The sequence below is a fragment of the Mastigoproctus giganteus genome, chromosome 8 (assembly GCF_048544385.1).
Source record: "Mastigoproctus giganteus isolate SK-2022 chromosome 8, ASM4854438v1, whole genome shotgun sequence".
NCBI lineage: Eukaryota > Metazoa > Arthropoda > Arachnida > Uropygi > Thelyphonidae > Mastigoproctus > Mastigoproctus giganteus.
The window spans coordinates 23,570,605-23,583,319 of record NC_143582.1 but is presented as its reverse complement, the minus strand read 5'-3'; the positions used below and the strand labels follow the sequence as shown (position 1 = coordinate 23,583,319).

General features: G+C 33.1%; 1 protein-coding gene across 1 annotated transcript in view; it reads right to left on the bottom strand.

Annotated features, from left to right (window-relative positions):
- The window catches only part of LOC150081364 (brefeldin A-inhibited guanine nucleotide-exchange protein 3), a 235,668-nt gene that overhangs the window by 57,419 nt on the left and 165,534 nt on the right, over nt 1-12,715 (bottom strand). Inside the window, exons 22-23 of the mRNA XM_090380184.1 lie at nt 12,541-12,705; nt 6,300-6,546 (exon numbers count right to left, since the gene is read on the bottom strand). Of these exons, the coding sequence (XP_090236310.1) occupies nt 6,300-6,546; nt 12,541-12,705 (412 nt within the window). The remainder of the gene's footprint in view (nt 1-6,299; nt 6,547-12,540; nt 12,706-12,715) is intronic.

Genomic DNA, 12,715 nt, shown 5'->3' with positions numbered 1-12,715 from the left:
ACACCCATGATATGTTCTCATAATCACCTTAAGAAACCATAATACATTCAAAGTCTTTCACACAAGCAAATAAAATTGCTTGTGTGAAATTTTATTTGCTTCTGTAAAATTTCACACAAGCAATACACACACAAGCAAATAAAATTGAATAGCTAGTAAAGGTCATCAGAAATTCAGGTTTTAGCAAATCGCGAAATGAAATACACTTTTCTGCATTCGAATTTATACAATTTTTTTAATGCAAAAGATTAATTTACATATATACAGTTTTGTGCCAGACATTTCAAAATGTACTTTCATTCCCTCTTCAGTAATTTTTTTTTGAACATTTGTGCACTGATTATACATTAAAACAAACATTTTTAATTTTCAGTAGCCATGTTATTATCACTCTCACACAATGTCCTGAATAGAGAGTTACACTGATCAAACAAACTTTAATTAGCTTTTCATTAAAAATTAAATGATCATAATTTTTTAATGCAAAAGATTAATTTACATATACAGCAGAGTGTCGATAATCCAAACTAATTGGGACCAGGGTAGTTTGGACTTCTAATTTGTTCAGATTTTCAAACTTATTAAAAATACCCTTCTGGAGACTGAAAAAAAGGTTTAGTAAGTTTAGAAATAAAAACACTAAGTTGTATTTACTTATTTTTATTCTTAGGTAACAAAACAAATGGAACTTTCAATCACAATGACAAATGTATTGGCCTTTAATGAAAATAATTACTTAATTTTTGCTGCACCATTTTCGAACTTCGTTTCTTTGCTGCTAGATTCTCATTCTTTTCGGCAAGAGTAGTTGAGTTAGACAGTATTCAGTTTGTTGCCCTCGTGGGTAGTACAGTTGGTAGAATCACTGTACTCCCCACCCTGGGTGTAAAAGACCTGAGTTTGAGTGCCGTCAATGATGGGAGGGATTTTTATGGGCCTTTTTCACAATGTAGCTGGGTTAGTCAGTCTCGGGCAAGGGTAGCATGGTTTTTCACCCCAAAACCTGGGTTTTCTGTTCAGCAAACAGAAAATCGACCACAGAACATGCAATTTACAGACAGTATATATAGAGCAATATGACCTTAGTTGCTGATGCTCCCAGAATCCAACTACAACAACCAACAGCATCTTCGAGGGATGGGTCATTAGCTGTTCTCATAGTTTTTCTCTCTTTTTTTTTTTTTGCACCATCATCTGAATCAAGTTTTGATGTGAACTTTAATAAAATTTTTATCCTTGTTGTTTTTAATTTCTGTTATGGTTGACTTTCCAACCCCATAAAATCTTGCTAACAAAGACCTGCTTTCTCCCTTTTGAAAGTCTGTTTAAAATCTCAATCTTCGATTTAATTGTTAAAAATTACTGGTTCCTTTTAATAGATGAAGAAGAAGACCATAACTTCAGTACGGTAAAATAAAACTCTGTAAATGTTTAGAATCTCTTCATTCCTATATATAAATCCATAAACATTTTACTCTGTATCTCACTTGCACGTATTGTGTTAGTTTCAATTTCTTTGATGCTTATCTTTTTTTACTGTTTTTTTTTTTTTTTTTTTTTTTTGTTGTAAAATCTAAAAGTCATTGAACAGAAATATCAGATTACAAAGCATTATGTTTAGTCAGTACTGTATGTATATTAATTAAGCTATGTACGTAAGCATAAATTTATTTTTATTTTGCTAACCTGTGGATAATATTCTTTCAATTTTCAAGTATTATTTAATTTTGTTAATTGGTAAGGTAAAATAAAAGTATAAATTTGTGCTTTATTCTTAATTTTTATAGCCTGTGGATAATATTTCTCCAGTTTTTGCTTATTACAATTGCCATTTAATAGAATCAAAATTCAATTCACAAATGTGATAACAATAACTGGTGCTTACTGTAATTATTTTATGGCACCAGCAAAAAAATAAACAAATGCTGGCTCGTTCAGTTTATTGACGTTTCGAATTACTGATGTACGGATTTTTAACGCTCTACTGTATACAGTTTTGTCCCAGACATTTTAAAATGCACTTTCATTCCCTCTTCAGTAATTTTTTTTTTTGAATACTTGTGCACTGATTACACATCAAAACAAACATTTTTAATTTTCAGTTTTTTTTTTTTTTTTTTAGGAGCATTAGCAACTAAGGCCATATTGCTCCGGGGATATGCAGTGGTCATTCCCTGACCTTTCCGCATCCTCCGTATTTGGTGGTCACGGGCTCGAACCCCGGTCTAATCAAGAAGCGTGTGCTGCGCACTACTGCTCCTGCCTACCTAGCTACAGAGGTGACCCCTTTAATTTTCAGTAGCCATGTTATTATCAATTTCACACAATGTCCTGAATAGGGTTACACTGATTAAACAAACTAATTAGCTCTTCGTTAAAAATTAATTGATCATCCTAAATTCTAGTTGTAATCGCTATATTAGCTTAATCAGAACTAGCAGGGTAAAACAGCTTGATTTGTCAACATGAATTATTAAGTTTTCACCATCAGGGCTATTTTTGTGGGTAAATATACCAGAACAGCATTCTAAAACCTTGTTTAAACAGATGTCAGGTACCAGTATACCAAAATATGCACTATTGTGAGATTTAATGTTCGAATAATAAAATATTGTTATTTAGATACATTATTATATAATGTTATAAATAAGTAAATTATTATGATGATAGGTTTGATTGCTGTCGGTTATCAGCAAACCTACCACTAAAAGAATGACTTCAAATTTCAGTAACACAATGATCAGACTAGCTCTGTGTTTGGCCAAATGGCTGATAATAGCCCAATGTGCACACTGAGATTAGAACAGATACCAATTCAAATAAGACAATTTTCTTTTTACTTTTATTAAATAAAGAAGGGTAATTTAATTATACAATTCCAAATTTAGCCTTAAGATATCAAATAATTTAATATGGATTAAACATGAATTCAGATAAGATCAACTTCCACTAAGAAAGTTAGTCAAATAGTAGATGATTTACATAACTAGTAGAGGTGCACCAAATACATATTTTTGGCTAATGCTGAACGGCCAAGTGTTAAAATCAATATTCGGCTGAGATTGAAGCCAAATATTACCGACATAGAATTAACTTCTGGGATAGATAAATAAATCTGAAATTCCATCAAAAAAATATTTAATTATTATTACAATTTTGTCATTAAAAATATCAGTAGTCAAATTTTAAAAGTTTGACATTATAATATGCAGGAACAACAACTTCTTAGCATTATCAGCTGCTAGACTGCTCCTACGGTCACTGTAATGCACATTTGCGATACTAAACAGATGCTCACTGAGGTTGGTGGAGGGGCAAGATTTTTTTTTTTTTTTTTTTTCAATTTCTGCTAGTACTGCTGATGGTGGCATTGCCACAAAGTTGTTGGGCTTTCCTTCCTCTCTAATAGTGCCTGACTAATGTAAACCCTTATATCCTCTTCAACTCCTGGACTAGAAGATTTGGTTGATGGTGATGGTGCAATTTCATTGAAGTAATCTCACAAACTGAAGCCTTGTGCACTGCTTGAAGGAGATGCTTTCTGAATATTTTCAGAAGCAATTTTAAAATCGGTGCCCTCATTTATATTTTTTATTTCTAATATTTTTGCTTGCACTTGCTGTTTCACATCATCACTTGAGAAAAATTTGTCCTTAAACCTAGGATCTAGAAAAGGCTATGGAGTTTGATGTAATTGACATTCAAGATAAAAATGTCTCTGAATTTCCATCTTCATCTCAGATTTCATTGCATGCACACCAATTTCAACATCTTCCCTGGAGTAGAATAATAAGAGGATTTTTACAGCAGTATCATGTAAGAAATACTTGCACTTTCAAGACACATCAATTTTGTTATTTCTTCAGCTGGTGCCAGCAAATGAACTACTTTCTGTGCAAGCAACCATTGATTGTTAGTATGTTGGTATCGTTATCTGCAAAGTACAGTATTATGGCCTTCTTTCATTCAAGCAGCCTTTTTAACATGTAATAGTTGCTATTCCATCTTGTATAAGTACATGAAAAGGCAGTTCCAAAGTCTCGTGTTATGTAGCTTGTCTTTAGCTGAAGAAGAATGATGAAATTGACCTACTATCTTTCTGCTTATGACCAGCAATTCTGTTACATTACACTGTGCTATAACAGCTTTCTGAACACACAAGTGAAGGGTGTGAACAGAACATGTATATTTGTGATTCCTAAATCACTTATGGCCTTCACCATGTTTGTTCCATTGTCAGTGATTTTGCATGACACTTTTCTTTACTAATTTTCCATTCCATAAATATTTCCTCAATCAGCTTCACTATATTGCTAGCTGTATGAGACCCAGAAATCTCTCAGCAAGCAAGTAAAGCGGAAGCATAGTTGAATTCATCATTAATCCATTGTGCTATCAAACTTAAGAAAGACTTCTGGTTGTTTGTGCATGTTCAAATGTCTGTTGTACAAGATACAGAAGTGGCACATTTTATAAGATCATTAACCTTTTTTGAACACAGCAGAATGTACATCAGGAAAAATTTTTTTCTGTAACATGTTTTCTAGAAGGAACTTTGTATCTAGGATTCATAGCTTGGGCAAATCTCAAAAATCCTTCATCTTCAACTATTGAAAATGGTTGACAATCTATAGAAATCATTTTGACAAGCTTTTTGTTTAAATTTTTAGCCTCCATAGACTTAGAACTATAAGGAATTGTCTTCTTAAAGCATTCTTGTAAAGTCTGTTGTTTTGAAGTTTGATCAGTGAAAACACATTGCATTTTAGGTACCTCATTTTTTTCTAATTCTTTCTTCCGTTCTTCATACTCTTTATAATGTTGGGATAAAATATGATTTATTATAGATGTCGTTTAAATGACTTTGCTGTTTTCCTCCTTGTGAAATTTTGAGGTGGCATAGTTGACACTCTGCTTTTAATTCATCTTCACAAGATATGAAGAATTTCCAAATAGGACTTTTTCTTGAAAGACTCATGGCCTAAATAGAATTAAATAAATAAAAACTAAATATAGCTTTTAAAGTTTACTTATAAAGCACATAATATGATTTTCATTTCTAGTTACATCTAGAATGCATTAGGTACCTTGTTGAAAGGGACTATTCACATATTAACAATAAATGCAAGTGAGCGATGTGGACGATGGTACAGAAATGTTAACTGTAATATTATTTCATGGATTAAACATATTTATACCTGACATATTTTTATTGTAGTACAAAGTTAAAATACAGTTTCGTTTCTCACTTCGTAATAGTAAAGTTTTGTAATCATAGATCAATTTTTACCTCTGGAATGGAGGCTTGTATCGCAATGGTTTACTGATACAAGCCACCAATTATTTTTAAACACACAAATTACTTTTGCTTTGTTATTTTGCAGTTTTTGTTTTTACTGGTGGCACTGCTGGAAGACTCCCAAAATGCCCAACAGAAATTAGATGAATAATTTATTTCATATAGCTGATTTTACTTCATAAACTACAGAAACAGTCAATGAAACTGTGAAGCATGCAAATTTTGAACATTTGTATTAATAAGGTAACTGATGTTGCTGAATATCACCCTATATTTTTCATCACAGCTTACAGAACATGCAAATTAGAGAAAAATACATGCAAAAACATACTTGAATATGACAAGTTAGGTGTAGCGCCATACTATAACTATGCAAAACAAAATAATCACAGAACATTAACTATTCATAGAAATAAAAATGTAGTGAGCCAAACTTTATCGTAAGGAAGGCAATCAATAATGACATGCTGGACTGTAAGTTGAATACAGGCATGAAGCAGTAAGGAAGTAGGAGCGAGTAGAGTATGCATAACTTATCTGTATTTTTAAGTAGAAACTAGATTCGGTTGTTGCTTCATCCAAGTTGTCAATAATATTCATCATGATTTCCAACCACATAGTGCCCTTCTGCAAATACACTTGCCAAAGTCCATACATGAGACAGTACCCCAACTACTAAACAAACGAATGAAAGGGATCCCTTGGTCAGTGAGTTTAGTTATTATGATGCTATCTAATATAAGGACTTTGGAGAGTATTTACATGGCTTTTCTAATCTACATACTTTTATTTAAGCTAATTTATCAATCTAAACTGTTTAAAGTTGATTTAGTTCTGTCTCTGTTCACTATAGTCAACATAGGCTTATTTCAGTGTCACTAAGTGAGCTTCAAACAGGAGTCAATAAATCACATTTTTAAAAATACACTTTTATCAACTTAAACAATTAAAGCTTTACTCATTTTATAAAATTATCTGAACAGCAAAAGCAAGAAACTACCTCCACAAAATGAGGTGCTGCCACACTCCATGCTTTCATAATATGAATAAGTGGTCTTCCACCTCTTGCACATCTTAACATAAGATCTCCTAGATGATAAAGTAATAATGTATTGCCATGGCAACTGGAAAGAGGCAATCTGTAACTATTCTGAGAAAAAAGTTGAGTTTGGCTAGAGGCACATAATTCCACAAGAAAGCCAATAAGGGCTGAGAGATTCAATCTGCTTGATGCTTTTTCAAACAACCTATAAAGTACACAAAATTATTTCAGATAATTCAAATCATTAACAGAGTTTCCTTTATAAAAGCAATATAAAAGAAAAATCTGAAAACATATGCAAAGAAAATGGCAATTGCAATTTGTTGGGTTCCAAGAGCATAAAATTAAAAGCTCTCCCTGTAGCACTGCTACTTCTTGAATAAATGGCTGCTAAGTTTTGCGGTGGCATGTGTAAATAAATAATTAAATAATGAGTTTAATTTGTGTGGCTTGCTAAACAGTTTTAGTTTAATTTCCTTATAGTGTTTTCTGATTATAGACAAATTGTTGAACTGTCTCTGAAAATTTATAGTTAATTCAAGTTTGGTTGTTGACTGACTGAGTTTTATGCTTATCTAGTAGTTTTACACTGATTTCAATGGTTTGTAATTATGTTAAATAAAAAAACAATTAAAAAATAGGTTTAAACATTCCAAAAGCAGCAGCAGCATCACCAAGATGTTCACATTAAAAGGTAACAAACCTTTACACAATCAATTTAAATTAATGACTAACTTTTCTATTTACAAAGCAGGTGTAGTAGTAGTAGTCAACAAAAGACAACAAAATGTGCAGTCAAAAATGAAGAAGGTAATTATCCCATTGTAAAAGGCAATGGTTAGGCCACATCTTGAGTTCTGCATACAGGTCTGGAAGCCTCATTTTAGGAAGGATGTGGATCTGCTGGGATGGGAGCAAAGAAAAGAAAACGCAGCCGAGTGGTCATGAGAAAGAGTGCAGTAGCAGACACTCTTTGAGCAGACTGTGGTTCAAACCTGTGATTGCTAAATACAATTAACAATTGTATTTAGGATTTACTGTAAACTCCTCTGACCTGGTGGTTGTGCTGAAGTATAAACAAGATAAGTGAGGGGAACAAAAGGGTACACTTACCAAGAAAGACTTCAGTTCTGTAAATTGTGACATCTGGAAACTGACTGAGGTGTTTAAAGCTTTGAATTGACTGAGTAAACTAAAGTTTGTTGGTAGCATTACTCTTCCTCACACAACACACATAAGAGGGCATAAATTTAAATTGAGGATGGTTGCAGGACAGTGGAAATTTTGCTTTCAGTCAGAGGCTACTTGATTGTTGGAACTAACTTTCATTGTGGAAGTAAGTAGTTTGAATAAATTTAAGGAAGAATTAGAATGAATTATTAGAGTGTATGGACAGGTGATGTGGGATTTTTTTTTTTGGTTGATGCTGTATAACCTTTCTTCCTTGGTTGGATCATTTGCCAGTAATAATACTAAGATTTTTCTTATTAGTAATAATAATAACAATAACCTTCTTTTGCCTGGCCAGTTGGCACTTCACATTTGGAATTATCATTGTATGATTTCATACTATACGAAATAACATTATTCCTGTCATGTGGCCATATTAAAATTATATTGACAAATTATAAAAATGCAAACCTCCTTTTATTTGATTTGAAAATGAGGGAAAATATACAATAGTATATTCATCCACACATCTGAAATGATGCAATAACAACTATAACCTCAGTATTCACTAATACAAATATGTAAGTGTCAAAATTCTTATGCTAGTGGAATGTGATCAAGGTAAAAGATTAACAGTAACTTTGAGGTCCATATTTCTAAACATGAAACATGTATTGATCTGAATTGATCATTCAGTAAATGTAAGTACAAAATATATTTGACAAACATAATGCACAACAAATTTGGGGAAAAAAAAAAAAATCACTACATTATCATGGAGTGCAATACCATTTAGTGAAGTGAAGATTATCAAGTGATGAAAGGAGTGTTCATTCAGAATGTTACAGACATCTTAATCATCTAGTCCTGTAACTTTTAAAATTTTCACATTATAAATTAATTTACATGTTATCATGTCAACTGAAGACTTTAGTGACTGTTCCACACCTGAAAGGAAGTATGCCAGAATTGCAAATATTAATTCATACAGCAATTTCTGTTCAAAAGAACATTTGTTATAGTTTATTTGTGCTATTTTATTGGTCCTATTTGCTATATTTGAAAATGTATATACAGTTGAGTGCACGTGTGCTCTCCCCCCATTCCCTTCCCCTTCTCCATTTTAATGAAAATATACTGAATGGCTGAGGGGGGGAGAGTAAATAAAGATCATATCAGTTTAAAAGAGGGCAACAAAAAGAACATTTAATATTAAAGCTACAAATACAGTGAGACTGTCAATTTTTCACCACTAATCGTTCCAAAATTGATTTTTTTTGGCTTCTTCAACAATTTCTATTTTTTTTTGTATTCTTTAATAAAGATCTAATTATATTAAATAATTTTTTAGATTTTCATCCATTGAAACACTAAGAAGTTAAACACTTCTTTGTGTTTGAATTTCAATAATCATTAATAAGTCACAATAAGCTATCAACTTCCATGACAGATGGAAGTTTGTTCCAGCAATCAACAACCTGCTGGCTAAAGGAAAATTTCCACACATCTATTCTACAATTGTCTTTCCTCAATTTGAATTTATGCCCCCTCAGGTTTGTAATCTGAGCAAGAGGAAGAATCCCATCAGCATTAAGTCTACTCATCCCAATTCAAGGCATTATACACCTCAATCAGATCACCTCTCAGGTGCCTAGTCACCATATGCTGCAATTTGCAGAACTTAAGCCTTTCTTGGTAAGAGGACTCCTTTGTTCCCTCACCAATCTTGTTGCCCTTCTCTGTACTCGTTCTAACAACTCTAGATCCTTCCTAAAATGAGGCCTCCAGACCTATAAGCAGTACTCAAGGTGTAGCCTGACCATTCCTTATCCATATTAGCAAAATTCCTGTATATCATTGACAAGACCCCATGACCTGCTCTGGCAGCCTGTCTATACTGCTCAGAAAACTTCATACCTGACTGACAATTACCCCCAGGTCTTTTTCATTCTCTACCACCCTGAGTGTAGTACCACACAGCTGGTACATTTCTCTGGGGTTACTTCTACCCATATGCAACACTTTGCATTTGTCAATGTTAAATTTCAGTTACCACCTCTCAGCCCATCTGCCCAACTTTTCTAGATTCTGTTGCAGTAGCATATTGTCAATACTATCATTAACAACCCTGCCTGAAGAACAGTATCTACAGTAATAAATCACATACCACTATATGTGGATTATTACTGTAGATACTGTTCCACTGAAGAGCTGAAAGGTGAAATCACAGTTGCTGTGAAGGGCATCTCTAAAGAAACAGTGGCTGCAGCTTTGCTTGAGTAATGAACTCCTGCCTTACATGTTTAATGATATCAAACTCACCAATGTCAGCCCAATGAATAAAAAAAAAATTGGTATTCAAAACTGTCACATCTTTTCTTGATTACCCTGTAAATACCATGAATGTACCATAAATACAGAAACTAGACAAAAAATTAGTCACCTGTATAATTTTTAAATTAATAATATATAACCTCTCCTTTAGCAAGAATCACTTCATGAATTCTCATTGGTAGGGATTCACCTATACCCTTTAAATAATGTACATTAATATGAGGCATTTCTGAAAATGAGTAAGTAATTCACTTGGGTTTCATGAATGCTGTTTTTTTCACTTTCTGTTCAATATAGTCCTATACATTTTCTATAGGATTTAAATCTGGCCGATTTAAAACAGTAAAGGTTCTGTGAACTGGACAGTTGTCATCCTGGAATATAGGAGTATATGTCCCTCAGATGTTGAGCAAAAGGCATAACTGATCATCCTGAATATTTGTATAACAGATTTGATTCATCATGTTTGGTATTTCAAGTAAGAGACCTGCTTCATAATAATTTAAAAAAAAAAAATCCCTAAAGCATCACTGACCCACCACCTTGCACACAGTCTGGACAAAATGCCTCATTGCTTCTCATGCAATCGTACTTTAGATATCTACATTACATAATTCTCTCGAAATTGGCTGATGAGGTTGGTGGGAGTTGTGTTTGCAGCAGTTCTTCTCTTGTTTCAAATCTTTTTTTCATTTAGTAGATGTGATATTTGCTAACAATCACTTAAGTACAGACTTTTGACAATTTTAACACTGATTTCTGGTTGATTTTGACTTGCAAAAACTTCAAGTTTTCGTGAGTCAAGAACAGTAATAACTTTTTTCTTAAAAACTTATTACTGTTCTTTCTGAAACACCAGCAGATTCAGTTACTTCTTTATCAGGATGTCCTTTAGATCTACCAAATGCAGTTGCTCACTAACATCTTTTCTGCACCCCATCCATCATGAAAATCCTTTCTTCAGTCACAGAAGACACACATGTTCAATCTGTTATATGTCCTAAATACCGCAAGTGACTAATTTTTTGACCAGTGTTGGTACGGAAAATAGAAGGAACATTCCTTGTTTTTGTTCCCTCACTATTAAAAGCCAATTTTGCCTTTTCAACAAGTTGTCCTGTGTTAGCCTACCTTAAAATAAACAGCACTCTAAACCGAAGAGTATTTTACTATTCATTTAAAAAGATATACCATTTTGATAACTGCACTGGTAGCACTGCTATCTCACAAGCAGTAGACAGTACAAGCTGGTTAAACAGTTGATAAGATTTTTAATTTTCACAGCATTAATTAAAAATGCTGCAAAAATTATACTGATAAGTTGCTAAAGAACTGAAAATTATGGCGCTATTAAAATAGAATAATCATTCCTATCTATTTATTTCCACTTCAAAGACACGCTATAGCTTAATAATCAGATAACCTTCTTTGTTATCAATATTTTGGTGGGAACGCCATACATTTTTGTTTGGTAGCTTAAATTTAACTTCTTTGGTGATTAAAGTTTTGTCAACAGTTTAATTGTTATAATATTTTGTTAACATAAATTCTGTAATATACTGTAAATTTAAATTTTGCAATATTTCTAAAGATACATTACACTGTATAAGGCAATTGTAAGACCACAATTAGAATACTGTGTTCAAGTATGGAGACCTCATCTGAAAAAAAAAAAGTATTGAGCTTCTTGAAAGAGTCCAAAGATGGGCATCTCAAATGGTGAGATCAGCAAAAGGGCGATCATATGAGTAAAGACTCCAATTATGTGGGCTACAGAGCTTGGCAACCAGACACCTCAGAGGCAACCTGATTGAGGTTAATAAGGCTCTGAGAGGGATTAGTAAAATGAATGAAGACAGAATTTATTGTTATAAAGAATTACAGAACTAGGGCTCATAAATTCAAATTACAGGGGTTGAGGTTTAGATTAGATTGTAAGAAGTTTTATTTCAGTCAGCGAGTCATTGATTGCTGGGACAGGTTGCCCTCGCAGGCAGTCAAGGCTGACAGCTTGAATAAATTCAAAGGTCACCTGGATAGTTACCTATATGAGGAGGGAAGCATATAATTTGCACTTTCTTATCTACTTAGTGTTTTTTTTTTCTGTAATTGCATCAAAAGCCTTTGGCTTCCTTGCACTATGAAGGCAAATACTATTGGTATTACCATAAAATCAGTATTGGAATGGTGGGAATGTTCTTGGTCATTGCATTTTTGTTTTTTTTTTGTTTTTTTCAGAAAAAACATCTATTTCATGAATTCTATGGTTGGTTTGCCTGTTTTGATGGATGGAAAAACAGAGTTTCTGAGAATGACCCACTCATCCAGGGTGTGAAAAAAAAAAGCTCAAAAATTCCTCCCATCCCAATGGAAGTTGAACTGAGGCCTTTTTCAACATAGTGTGGAAGGAAAACAATCATAACCACTCTGCTACCTGCAACATTGGAAATGTTCTTGGCTATTTTACATATTTCCAGTATCAAACTTGGCCTACTATTTACACTAGTCTTAATATTTTTGAAATTTACATGATACCAAAGAAATATTTATGAAAACTTCAGAACAGGTTAACCAAAATTATTTTATGCTCAATTCTGTTCATGAATGCATGGAAAACCATTAAATTTAACTTTCTGATTGACAAACAATAGGCTAAACTGTCATTAATTGTTGTGAGCACAGCACACGCACTTACCTATCAACAAGTTGTGAGAGGCCTTCAATGACTTCTTGTAACTGACGATCTTTTAAAACACCACTAGCATTTCCCACCTGATTGCATTGGTGGACTATTTCACTAATATTTACTGTGGGTAACACAGGTGAACCTGGCATTGGTGGAGGCTCAGAAAAGCCATTTCTGTGAGAGG